The sequence below is a fragment of the Spermophilus citellus genome (assembly GCF_964194105.1).
Source record: "Spermophilus citellus genome assembly, chromosome: 2".
In the NCBI taxonomy this organism is placed as follows: Eukaryota; Metazoa; Chordata; class Mammalia; order Rodentia; family Sciuridae; genus Spermophilus; species Spermophilus citellus.
Genome location: NC_138183.1, coordinates 34,071,472 through 34,084,051, shown reverse-complemented (window position 1 = coordinate 34,084,051; position 12,580 = coordinate 34,071,472). Strand labels below are relative to the sequence as shown.

General features: G+C 49.0%; 1 protein-coding gene across 1 annotated transcript in view; it reads right to left on the bottom strand.

Moving 5' to 3' along the window:
* GABBR2 (gamma-aminobutyric acid type B receptor subunit 2) overlaps window positions 1–12,580 on the bottom strand; it is a gene marked incomplete at both ends in the record, with an annotated part of 350,598 nt that overhangs the window by 138,965 nt on the left and 199,053 nt on the right. The window contains one exon of the mRNA XM_081281796.1: window positions 7,731–7,931. Within this exon, the coding sequence (XP_081137922.1) occupies window positions 7,731–7,931 (201 nt within the window). The remainder of the gene's footprint in view (window positions 1–7,730; window positions 7,932–12,580) is intronic.

Here is a 12,580-nt window from a genome sequence, read left to right as displayed (position 1 = left end):
GTAGATTCCATATATAAATGTGAAAGATATAATAAAACTTCTAAAACACAGTGCATGAAAATATCTTCATGAGCTTTGGGTGGGCAAAAATCCTTTAACAAAACATAAATATACAGAAGCTGAATGAATTGAGTTACCTTAAAATTAAGAAATTCTATGCATTGAAATTAATCAATAGATTGAAAAGACAAACCACAGGATGGGAGAAGAGAAAGGCAATACAAAGAACCACTCAAAGATCCATATTGAAAATATAAAAGAATTTCTACATTCAGGGCCACCTGAGTTGAAAAACAAAAATGACAAACCAATAGGAAACAGGCAGAGAATCCAATAAGAAAAATAGGCAAAAGACCAGAACAGGGAATTAGAGAGGATATCAAAATGACCCTTAAAGTTACGAAAAGATGCCCAACTTCATTAGTTATCAGAGAAATGCAAATTCAAACTAAAACAAGATACTGCTGCACACCCACCAGGAGGGCTAAAATTAAAAGGTGACATCACTGAGCGCGGGTGAGCATGAGAACCAACTGGAAGTCTCTCTCACTGCGGGTGGGTGTGTACGTTGGTCCAACCACTTTAGAAAGCTGTTGGCAGTGTCTGCTGGAGCCGAACATATGCTCACCCTGTGACTCAGACACCTCACCCCGAAGGGTGCACCTGATAGTAAGGCACGCAGGAATAGTCATCAAAATACACCAGCTATCTAGAAATAAATCAAATAGAACATGTGCAAGAATTCTACACAGAAAATTACAAAACATTTCTGGGAGCGATTAAAGAAGACCTAAGTAAATGCAGGGATATACAAAATTCATGGATTGGAAGGCTGTATTACCAAGATGCCAGTTTTCCCTAAATCGATCTACAGATTCAGTAAAATTCCAATAAAAACTAGAGCAGGATGGTGTGTGGTACATAAATTGGCAACTGGATTAAGAAACAGACAGAGATGTAAGAATAGCCAAGGCAATCTTTAAACTAGGGAAGTGAAGGTGTTGGAGTGAAAAAGAATCAGACAAACAAATGGAAGGAAAATGAAGTTTAGAAATAAAACCAAATATCTGGATGAGGTGGTGGTGCACACCTGTAATACCAGCAACTTGGGAGGCTGAGAAAGGAGGATCACAAGTTCAAAGCCAGTTTTAGCAACTTTTCGAGGCCGTAAGCAATTCAGCGAGACTCTATCTCTAAATAAAAAATAAAAAGAGCTGAGAATGTGGCTTGGTGGTTTTAAAGAAATAGAACCAATATACAGTCATGTAATTTATGACAGAGGTGATATGGTAGCACTCTGTGGGAAAGGGGGACTTTCAATCAACAATGCTGGGTCCATTAGCTATATGAAAAAGAAAAAAAAATCTTGATCATTACCTCACAATAAAGCTTCAAAAAGACAAAGTAGGAAAATATCATCATGGCCTTGGGAGAGTTGCTATTAAAATAAAGAATTTCTGTTCATTAAAACCCCCTATTTATAGGACTTCTAGGACCTGGAGGCAATGGAGACTGCATTTAAATAAACCTTTCCAAAGCTCCTAGACTATATTAAATAGCTTTAAAAAAAAGCTATAAAAATTCTATACCAAATCATACCCTGGCCAATAATTGAAGACAGAGAATTCTAAAATAAAATAAAATAACTGAGCGCAAAGAGAAAAGTGAGCAAACATAACTGAAAGCAGACCAAGAAAGGTGTGGCAGAGACAGAAGATGGGAGCCATTTAAAAGAACTAGAAAATGACCAGAACAACAAATCCACTCTCAATCTGAAGACACTACAGAAAGCACCTGGACAGGTTTCAGAACATGTACTACAGGAAAGGGACTTCAAAGCACTTGTATTCATCTAGAGATGTATAGAACTGTTTGTAGCAGCACCCATGTGATGCCTCCAGACTCAGAAACTCCAATGTTGACCCATGGCAGGATGGGTAAATTGTATTACATTCACACAGTGGAATACTATACAGCAGTGCATCTCACTAAAATAATAAAAAGGGGAAGAAGGCTCAAAGGACTTTGTTTATTTCAAGTTCAACAGCAGGTGTCTGTGTAGTGATGGAAGCCAAAATAACAGCTGCCACTGGTGGTGGGTGCCAACAGGCACAGGGCATAAGGAGTGCTTCTGGGTTAATAGTCCTATTCTTTTTCTTGACCTGTGTGGTGGTCATGTGGATAGTGTTATATTAAGAAAAAAGAATCTAAAAAATAAAAATAATCCTAATACCTCCAGTTGACATGGGCTACAAACTCTTCATCAATCCTTTCTCCTCCTGCTGGGCTCTTTCCTTGATGAAGAAAGAAAACTAAAATTTACTGAGCACTGACTGTGGGTTTGACACGTGGTAAGATACTTCCTACTGTATAACCTTCTCTACTTCTTACAAATCTGAGAAAGAGCCGTTACTGTCCCAGTTTTATGGAGAAGCAAAAGCAGAGACTAAATGACTTGTCCAACACCATTGTGCTATTCTCAGGTTCATCTGCATGTAGCAACAAACATATGATCAGCGACTTCAGTCAGTGTCTTTCCTTTCATGTAAAAGTTGTCCACAGGCAGGCAGAGCAGGGCTGCTGTGACAGCTTCACAGTGTAACCAGAGACTCAGGCTCCCATCTGTTTCACAGCCCCAGAATGAAGTTTCCTTCTCAAGGTCACCTCATGGTCCAAGGTGGCTGCTAGAACTCCAGCAATCCCATCTATTACATTCTAGCCAGCATAAAAGTGAAGGAAAGAAAGGAGCCAGGTCCTATCTTAAAGGACGCTTTCTAGAAGTCTCATATTTCTACTTGGTCAGGCTTAGAATCCTGGCCACATCTAGCATGGGAGTCTGGGAAATATACATTGTCAGTGGCTTGGCAATATATCCAGTTAAGGTTGAATTGAGTTATTGAGGTGGAAGGCAGGAAGACAGGTATGGATGTTGGGGTAGACAACCAGCCATCTGCCTGCCAGCTGGAGTGTGGAAGAGCCAAGATTCCAATCTAACCAGCAGATCCTCCATAGGCCACCAACACCACCCCCACACCCCCAGCCTGTGTCCCTCGGCCACCCTGTTTCCCAGAAAGTGAACACCCAGGGAAGCAGGCAGGGCAAGAGCCCCAGGGGAGGGCGGCAGGGCACTCTGAGGCTGGGCTCCGAGCCCCTTCTCCATGGTACCTCCCCTCCCCCACCCCAGAGCCTTGAGCTTCCCTAAAGCTGTCAGTGCTTGGTCTCAGTGCTTGGTCTCAGTGCTTGGTCTCAGTGCTTCCGTGGCAGAGGTGAGGGGTGGAAGCCTTCCTGGGTCAGGGCCCTGGGGTAGAGGGCCAGCTGGGCTGTTGGACACTCCATTGTGCTGGGCACAGGAGGTTCTCGCCAGAAGCCATCACAGATCCTCCAGAGAAGGAGCCCTGCTGGCTTCAGGGCTCTGTGAACATCTGGTTCCTTGGACCAGCTGTCCCAGCAGGGGACGGTACTGGGAGACAGATGTCCTCCCTGGGGAGGCTGAGGCACCTCAGGGCTAGCAGGTCAGGGCTGCAGATGTCCACAATAGAAACTTAAGGGCACTTTGAAACCTGAGAGGGGACACTGGAAACTGCCAATGCCACTTTGCAGGAACTTTGTAGGAACAGCAATTGGGACCCTCCTCCAAGTCCGAGCTGGACGTCACAGCCCATAGCCAGTGCCCAGAGGTTGTCCTCGGGAGGCTATGGGGCCAAGACCAAGCTCTGCAGGTGCTTGGGTGCGCACTGTCCCCAAGGTGGAAACCCAGCAGGACGCTCCTGTGCTCCCATGATCTTGTCATTCTTCCGCCGACGGACACGTCTAGTGGCAGTAAGCAGCCAGGGATGGGCTAAGGCCAGACAGACACCTGGAGGAGGCCCTGGAGGCTGCATCCTGGAGCACCCCTCTGTCACCTGCTCTTGTGACTTTCTTCCAGGGAGTCCTGGGTCCTGGGAGAGTCCAGGTGACACCACTGCTGTGTCCTGCAGCTGTGTTTGTCACCATACTGCATTTCCAGAGCCAGGGAGCTGAGCTGCCAGGACCCAGGAACCACCTGACCTAAGCCTCACACTTGCAGTTGAAGAGATGGAGGCCCAGCATGGAGGCCCAGGGCAGGGTGGGACCAGCAGAGGCCCTGGAGTAACAGGTATGAGTGGGAGGGCTTCTGGATGTCCTGATCACCAGGTCCACAGGTCCCAAGAGGCCACTTCCCAGCAGAGGTCCACTGAGGGGACATGGGCCATGTCACGGCCTTGCAGATGGGAGAGGACGCCGAGTCAGGACTCAAGAGCCCTGGCTTCAGGATTTGCCCCTGGCCTGCCATGTGAGCGCAGGTCAGGTTCCTGGGGCTGCCAGCAAATTTCCCCAAACTGGAAAAACACTGGAAGTGTGTTTGTTCACAGAGGCCACAAGTCCAAAACCAGAGGCCGGAAGTCCTCGCCAGGCGTTGGCAGGGCTGCTCCCCCAGGCTCCTGGGGAGTCTACGGCTTCTCTCCCAGCCCCAAGGCCACTGCGGACCCCAGGTCCAGGGTCCGCCTCCTGCGCAGCTTCTCCTCTGCCAGCCTCCCAACCTGCTCGCACAGGGACGCATGTCAGTGGACTTGGGGCCCCTGGGGGAGCCCAGGAACCCAGCTCCACGGCCTTAAGCTAACCACATCTGCAAACCGTCACAGTCCCCATCACAGTCCCCGGGGCCCCAGGTAGGACACACTGTGACCTCAAGTGCATCCCTTCCCTCCTGCCCTGAGCTTCCCCATTTGTGAACCAGAAGCCAGGCAGCAGGTCACAGTCTACAAGCCTTTGCTTGTCCTCGCGGACACTACTGGGTCCAAAACACGCATCCATCCAGCCACCCATGCCCAGCTGACCTGGCCCCCAGCAGTCGTGTGCAGAGAAAAATGAACTTGGAGAAACATTTCTCAACTCCAGAACTTTCTTTGGTTATATGACACTCTGACAGCTGGCCGAGGAAGCAGGCTTGTGGCCAGATCACAAACAGGAACACTTCAATCCATTTGGGACCACATTCCCTCAGAAGGGGGTGTTCCACAAGAGCAAGCACAGCTGGGTGTGGGTCAGGACTTGATAAATACAACCTGTGCAGGGCAGGACCAGGGTGAAGCAAATGAAGCACAACTTCAGGTACGAAATTTAAGGGGGAGCCAAAAAAAAAAAGCCTCAGGAATCAGAATAAAAACACTTAATGCCATATTTTTAATCATATTTTTTGTACTAATTTTGATTATTTTTAAAAGCACAGGATATGTATGCACAAACACACACACACACACACACACACACACACACCAGGGATTGAACTCAGGAGCACTCAACTATTGAGCCATATCTCCAGCCCTATTTTGTATTTTTAAATTCAGGGACAGTTTGTGTACAAGCAGTGATTTGAAAAATCGCACTCTATATGTGTGATATGAAATGAACTGCATTCTGCCATCATATAAAACAAATCAGAATAAATAAATAATTAAAATAAAAATTTAGAGACAGGGTCTCACTGAGTTGCTTGGCGCCTTGCTTTTGCTGAGGCTGGTTTTGAACTCGTGATCCTCCTGCCTCAGCCTCCAGAGCCGCTGTGCCCAGCTTAACACATATTTTTAAAAACCTTGATTACTGAGGTTTCTGACACCCCTTTAAATTTTGCCCTGAGGCCCCACACCACAACTTTAAGTCCCCTGGAAGGGCTGAGGCCGTTGGGTTTGCAGGAGGGATGCCCCGAGAATGATGCTCACTACCGCCAAAGCTGGACCAAAAGCTGGACCTCTGCAGGGCCCGAGTGGTCTGCGGAGTCTCCCAGCGGGGAGAGGGCAGTTAAGGAGGAAGCAGTCAGTCCTCTGCCGCTGGTCGATCTGGGTCTGGTGACACCTGACTGGAGATCTTCAGGAGCAGCTGGGACTACAGGGCCATGAGGCCGCAGGCTTTTCTCCACTGTCCTGTCACTCAGGACGTCAGAGGAAACGCCAGCTCCACTTCAGCAGCTGCAGGGACAAGTACTGGCCCCCTCACTTGCAGAGCACTCCTGACCGCCCTGCCCCACCCTGGGGTCCCCCGAACGTGGGTCCCCTATGGCTCTGGGGTGAGGCAACAGCCCTGAGGTCCTTGTGCATGGGATGGTGCAGGACAGAGGCTGGTCTCCTCCCCAGCCCCAGTGAAGAAATGAGAGTAGGGGTGCGGGGTGGTGGTGGGGGGTGTTGTTCCAAATGACAAAACATCTCCAGAAAACACCCGAGGAATGATCCCCCCAAGGGGCGCGCTTCTGAGCTGGGCTCCCGCCCCTGCGGGGCTCCACCCTGCCTGAGATCCACGTTCCCAAATGGCACCCGGGGTGCCTGGGGCCACCCCTGCTGCGCTCCCTGGGTTTCAGGGGAGCCACCCAAACCTTTGATCTTCCTCCGTCTCACACTCTTTGCTTTTTATCATACTTTGCTTTTGCTGTTTTTTTTTTCCCTTAGTTTTTGTATTTTCCTCATATTTTGTACTATTTTTAGATTAAAATATAGGGTATTCCCAGACCCAAGTGCCTTAATAAATGCCAACATTGACGCCCTTAAAAATAACATTTACCAAAATGAGTTATATCTGTTCATTATTTAACATCTCAATTTTTTTTTTTTACGTACACATTGATTGTTGTCTGAAAATATTTCTTTCAGTGTTTTCCAACCAGGAGCCAACATGATCTAAAGAGTTGTTTACAAAAATGTGTCCTAATGATTTGCTATTTTTTGACAAACCAATAAATCATTTGTGTAGAGTTGTCTTTGATTGAGATTAAATAATGAAAGAAGCTAAATATGTATAGAAGGAAGGTTTTTCTGGAAATGCAATCGGGTCTGCAGGAACCCTGGGTCTGGGTCACAACACAGAGGAAATGGAAGAGCCCTGTGTCCTGCTGTCTGGACCCAGCTGAAGGTCGGAAGTGACAAGGGGTGCTCCACTCACCAGGACCATCACCCTGAGTTTTGGTGACAGGCACATTGATGAAGAACGGCGTCCTTCTGAAATGCCATCACAGATACCATCTTCCCAGGTCCTGGCACAGCCTTGCCAGATAAGCAGGACAGGACTGGTGACCTCCAGGGACAGCACGAGGGCCTGAGCACCTCGGCACCTTCCCAAGGCCCTGCCCAGCTGAGACAGCACCCTGTGCCAGCACCACGCTGGCCACCTGTGCAATTGCTCTGCCAAGCCCACAGCCCACTGACCCCTTATCCCCACCTTGAGGGTGTGACAGAGGCTCAGAGAACCTAAGCTCAGGGTCATTCTGCGGGTAAGTGATGAAGCTGAGTTCCGACCCACTTGGCCGGTTCATAGCATCCAAAGTCCGCTGGAGGGTCTTTCCCCTCCTCCCAGAGAGCACCAATAAAATTAGGCATCAGTTAGACAAGAGATGACAGTCCAGGCCAGAGCAGCAGGGAGTGACACTCTGGCAGGGCCTTTTAGGCCCTGAGGTCAGTGTGGTGAAGGTCAGGTACGCCATCTGTTACCTGTACACCATGCTAGGTATCTACAGAGCAGCAACTCAATTCCCACAGCTTCCTAGAGCCCAGTGACTATCCCTGACTGAATTACAGGTACGTGAAGCTCAGAGAGCTCCAGTGATTTGCTCAAAGTTACACAGCAACACCTAGGGCAATATTGGTGCATCTTCCACCAACATTATCAGGCAAGATGGTCAAAAAAGATGGGCCTGGGGGCTAAGGTGGACGAGTCAAGTCACTGACCTTTCCTGAGATGGTCTTGATCTGTTTGGAGCTCAGGGGTTCGAAGTCCACACCGATGTAGCCTTCCATGGCAGCGAGTAGATTCTTCCGGACGCAGCGGGAGGAGTTGGCCTCCATGTGCACCTGCTCCCACCAGGAAGGCTCGTACCAGCCAGGGATGATCCACTGATACTTGCTGCCATACATGTTCTCCTCGAAGGCCTGCAACAGAGGGAGGCTATGAAGGCACTGAGCATCAAGCATCTGTCCAGGGCCCAGAGGATTTATTAATTTTTCTATCATTGTTCATTTTCAATTTTTCCATCTAGGTTCTTTCAAAGTACCTAGGATAATTTACATTCATAATAAAATAATGAATAAAAAATGAAATGAATAATGAATAAAAATGAAAACATAAGGGCTGAGTAAAATACAAACTATAATAAGTCTGCAGGAGGTAAAGGGAACCACACACGAACAAGCAAATCAAGGGTTCCAACCCAATACATGATTTAGCTGCATATTACATCATGAGCTTCCTGGAGGACCAAAAGAAAAGGGTAATAAAATTATTTATTATGTAGCTGTCATTACCAATAAATTTAAAAAATCAGCTTTTTGGAAAAACAGTGTTTTCTAGTCTTTAGCCCCAAACATGCCTCATATGGAGGACTCTGTCAATAGCCAGCATGGCATCAACACCATTTCTATAACAGATTTCATAAAAGCTGTTATTTTTTTATAGATCTTTATTAAAAGCTGAGGTCATACCTCAAGACATAATCCCAGGGAAGCAATTTTCAAGGGGCCAAGATATTTAATCTGGGTGGACAGTTTATTTACCATGCCATTTGGCAAAGTGAGAAGTATCTCTGAATCTCTACCGGCAGCCTGATGTGCATAAATTGACATCCTAAACCCAGGTCTCTTTCATGTGTATGCATGACACACATCTGCTGTGACTGTCATTCACATTTACTCTGGGAGGCAGTCGGGGCAGGGTTTATCATTCTCACTCTAGAGAGGAAGAAACTGAAAATAAGAAAGGGAAATTAACTTTTCCAAGGTCACACAGCTAGGGAGGAAAGTCTGTCTGGGGACCTAGTTCTGCCTGCTGTGAGACCTCAGGGCCACACTGCCTGCTTCCCAATTAAACAAAAAGGCTTCGGAATGCTCCGATGCACCTCTATTTGGCTTTAATTCTTACTGCAATTATCACATACTAAAGGAAAAGCACCCTTGGATAGCTTTGGTGCACGCAGAAAAATCCTTCGTTAGGAAGGCATGCTCCACCGGGATTCAGAATAAATTTCTCGGTATGGATCCTGTCCTCAGGGATGGAGATGCCCAGTAGGGATTTCAGAGCAGCTTGGCGGATGGAGATGCCCAGGCGCTACCTCAATGCACAGGCGTTGAAACTTGAACATTCTGCGACCCTTCAGGCCTTCGCAGGGTGACACCTACAGTAGAAGGTCGTGTGGGAAACTATCCCTTGGCCTAGATCAGGGTCGGGTGAAGCTGGAGGACCTGGGGAGAGCAGCTGGGGAGGTAGATGAGGCTCTGGGACTCTAGCTGCGCTCAGAGGCTGCAAGAGGCCAGGCGCTCAGCGCTCCCTCTCCTCCCCACGTCCTGGGAGGTGCCTGCTCTAAATCTCCCTTATCTTGCATTGTGAGGTAGCGCAGGCCTGTGATCTCAGCAACTCCAAAGGCTGAGGCAGGAAGATTGCAAGTTGGAGACAAGCCTCCAACTTGGGGAGACTCTGGCTCAAAAAATAAAAAGGACTAAGAAATCGTCCAGTCACAGCTTGAAAGTCCAAAGAATAGGATTCAAGATCCACTTTTGAAGTATCCCACTTTTCTCAGCAAAACAAAACAGATAACCTCTTTGGAAGCGTTCTTGATCTTGCAGGAGTGTCAGGAAGGTGTGTTGGCTGAGCTACAGGTGCACAGCGAGGACCTGAAGGGATCGGGAGCAGCTTTTCCTCGCTGATGGAGGACAACACCCGCGTGGGAACTGCTGTTCAGCACCCAGCAAGGGCTTCGGGAGAACAGTGGGGCTCTCAGTGCCAGTTCTGTGACCTGCCAGTCTCCTCTTGAGTTTTCCAGAAAACAGAAGCTAGGTTCATGTAATGATAACATGTTTTGCTTTGAACATTATTTTTGATGAATCTAAAACTTTTTCCAGCACAGCTTCTGACCTTCAGGGGAAAAAAAAAAAAAGAGTCCAGCCAACAGCACAGGCTCCCCACCACAGGCCAGCCAGGTGATTCCCTGCAGCAGCTGCTCCGCTGGCCTCCTCATCCCAACTCTGTGCAGAATGCAGAGCAGATCCCGCCTCCCTGGGGTGGTTAAGAGATAAGTGAGATAAGATGTGCCAAGCCTGCAAAGGTTCGCTCAGGAACATTCCTCTGCTCCTTCTCGCCCCTTCCTGCTCTTTTGGCTGGCAGTTCTTTTCCCGCACTCCTCTAGGCCACGCACAGTGATGCTCTCAGGCTCACAGAGGACGGCTCCAAATGCCCCAGATGACCGTGCTCAGATCCACTGGCCTCCGACCTACCCATGCCTGGTCACAGGAGCTGAGGTAGCTCCACACAGGACCTCTGAGGGGGGCTGGGAGCTGGGGGATCATGTCTGCTGGGTCTCCAGTACTTAGCCCAGTGCCCTGTATACAGGAGGCACTCAATAAGCGGTTGTGTCATGACTGATGTATTGTACTTCCCATTTCTGCAGCTGCCTGGGCTTTCATTTTCTCTGACAGTGGTAGACAGGTGGTGTCAGGGTCTGAGGTTGTGGAATGGACCCTGTGTGTGATAGATGGCCCTGAGCTCACGTTCTCCAGCCCCATGAACAGCACTGGTACTTATTAGCGGCACACATTAACCATGATGTGCATTTTTAAAAAACAAAATCCATTTCCTTTGTTTATTAGGGTTTCTTTTGTCTCCTCCCCTCCCCTGCAAGAGGACATTTCCCAGGTGGGGGTGCAGCTCAGTGGTAGAGCGCTTGCCTAGCAGATGTGAGAAACTGGGTTCGATTCTCAGCACCACATATAAATAAATCAAATAAAGGTCTATTGACAGCTAAAAAAAAAGTTTAAAAAATAATTTTTTAAAAAGGAGGAACATTTCCTTTTCTGTTAAGATTCCCAACAACAGTAGCAAGGAACCCTTCACATGGGCCAAGCAGTCATAGCTGGGATGAGGCTCCTACTTTTAAATGAAGCCACCACCCAATGATGCACCCGGCAAGGAGCACTGCTTCTGTCTTAGAGATGAGGCAGCTGGGGACCAGAGAGTTAAAGTGACCTGCCTAAGGACACACAGCTGGCAATCCTAAAGTCAGAACCTGGATCAGAGTGCTGCAGAACTTAGCCGAGACTACCCAGGATGGAGAAGACCAAAGCCACACTACTGCTGGCCTTGTGCTGGAGCCAAGATGAATACGTCGCCACAGGGCTATAAATAGGCCTTGCATTCGCCTTCTGCCCTCCCACTGAGTGGCAGTTCCAATCTCAAGAGCCCAGCAATGGCCGCGAGGTCTGCAAGGCAGCATCTGGATGGTGAAGCAGCGGTGGCGTCCCTCTGGTCAGGACAGGAAGGCTCTTGAGGGGGGTCTCTGCTCTGAGCAGCCCCTCCCTCCTCAACACCTCCTTCTCCATGGACCAACACGTGGGCTCGCACCAGACCAGAAGCCCCCAGGACGCTCCTGGGGAGCTGCAGCTGGAAGCCTCCGCCCGAGTCCAGCCAGAGCGCAGGGCGGAGTGGGCGAGGGCGGCGAGCCCCTGTGCGTGTGGGAGGCAGACCGTCAGGCCATCTGTCCCAGAGCAGAAGCCGCGACTACAGAAAGCAAAATCGTCCCGGCAGGTGCGCAACGTGAGGTCGTAGGACTGCGGCCCGGCTTCAATCTGAACAGAGCTGCAGTTCTGCCAGTCTCCATCCGGAGCCCGCCTGCGTGTGGCGCACGGCGCGACACCGTCCTGGGTCATTTTTATTTACTGTTATTTTTTTTTCTGGAGTTACTTCTCTTCTTCATTTGACCAGCATCAACTCGCGCAGCACGCCAGCTTCTTGCAAGGTCTGGGGGTCCCCAAGGGTAAGACTCAGTTCCCCTTCCAAAGTGCTCTCCAAATTGGGACTTCGTTTTCCTTTCCAAAATGGGTCCTTGGTGTCAAGGGCAAGGTGTAAAGGGTTTCGGATGAAATTATTAAATGTCTGCGCTCGTATTTCCGGCTGTTCTTGTTTCCCCCCTCTGATTTCACTGTGGAAAGGCCCCTCTCTTTCCTCACTGGTTCACGGGATGCTCCAGATGTCTTGGAGCCCATCAGCAAGTACACCAGCCAGCCAGGTGCTCCATCTTCACACCAGAGACCACCCCCCCTCAGGTGAAACAGGCAAACAAGGGCACTGGTCTTTACCAAGCACCCACCATGCTTAGGGCTGTGCAGAGGGTGTTTGTAATCCCAGGTGACCATGACCACAGCCACAGCTCTGTTCTTGTTCCTGGTCCCCTTTTGGTCCCCTTCTTTCCTAAAATGGGGCACCAGGGTGGGCAGGACACTCCAGGCCAAGTCCCCAGCAGACAGCAGGGTGAGGGTGATGGGGGGGGGTGACAGCTTCATCCTGGTGTGCATAAGTCTGAGGTCACCTTGGTCCTTTGGAAGTTGTGGTCACACTGGTGACCCCTGTCATAGACCTTGTGCTAAATGTGGGGTCAGCTGAGACCACCCCAGAGGCCCCTTCTGGGGTCAGCATACACTGTTCCTCAGCTGGGCCTTGAACTTCAGCCAGCCCGGTTGTTCTAATGTAACTCATATCAGAACCATTAGATTTCATTTTCCTGGAGTTGATCAAACATCAAACATTCCAGCCTATT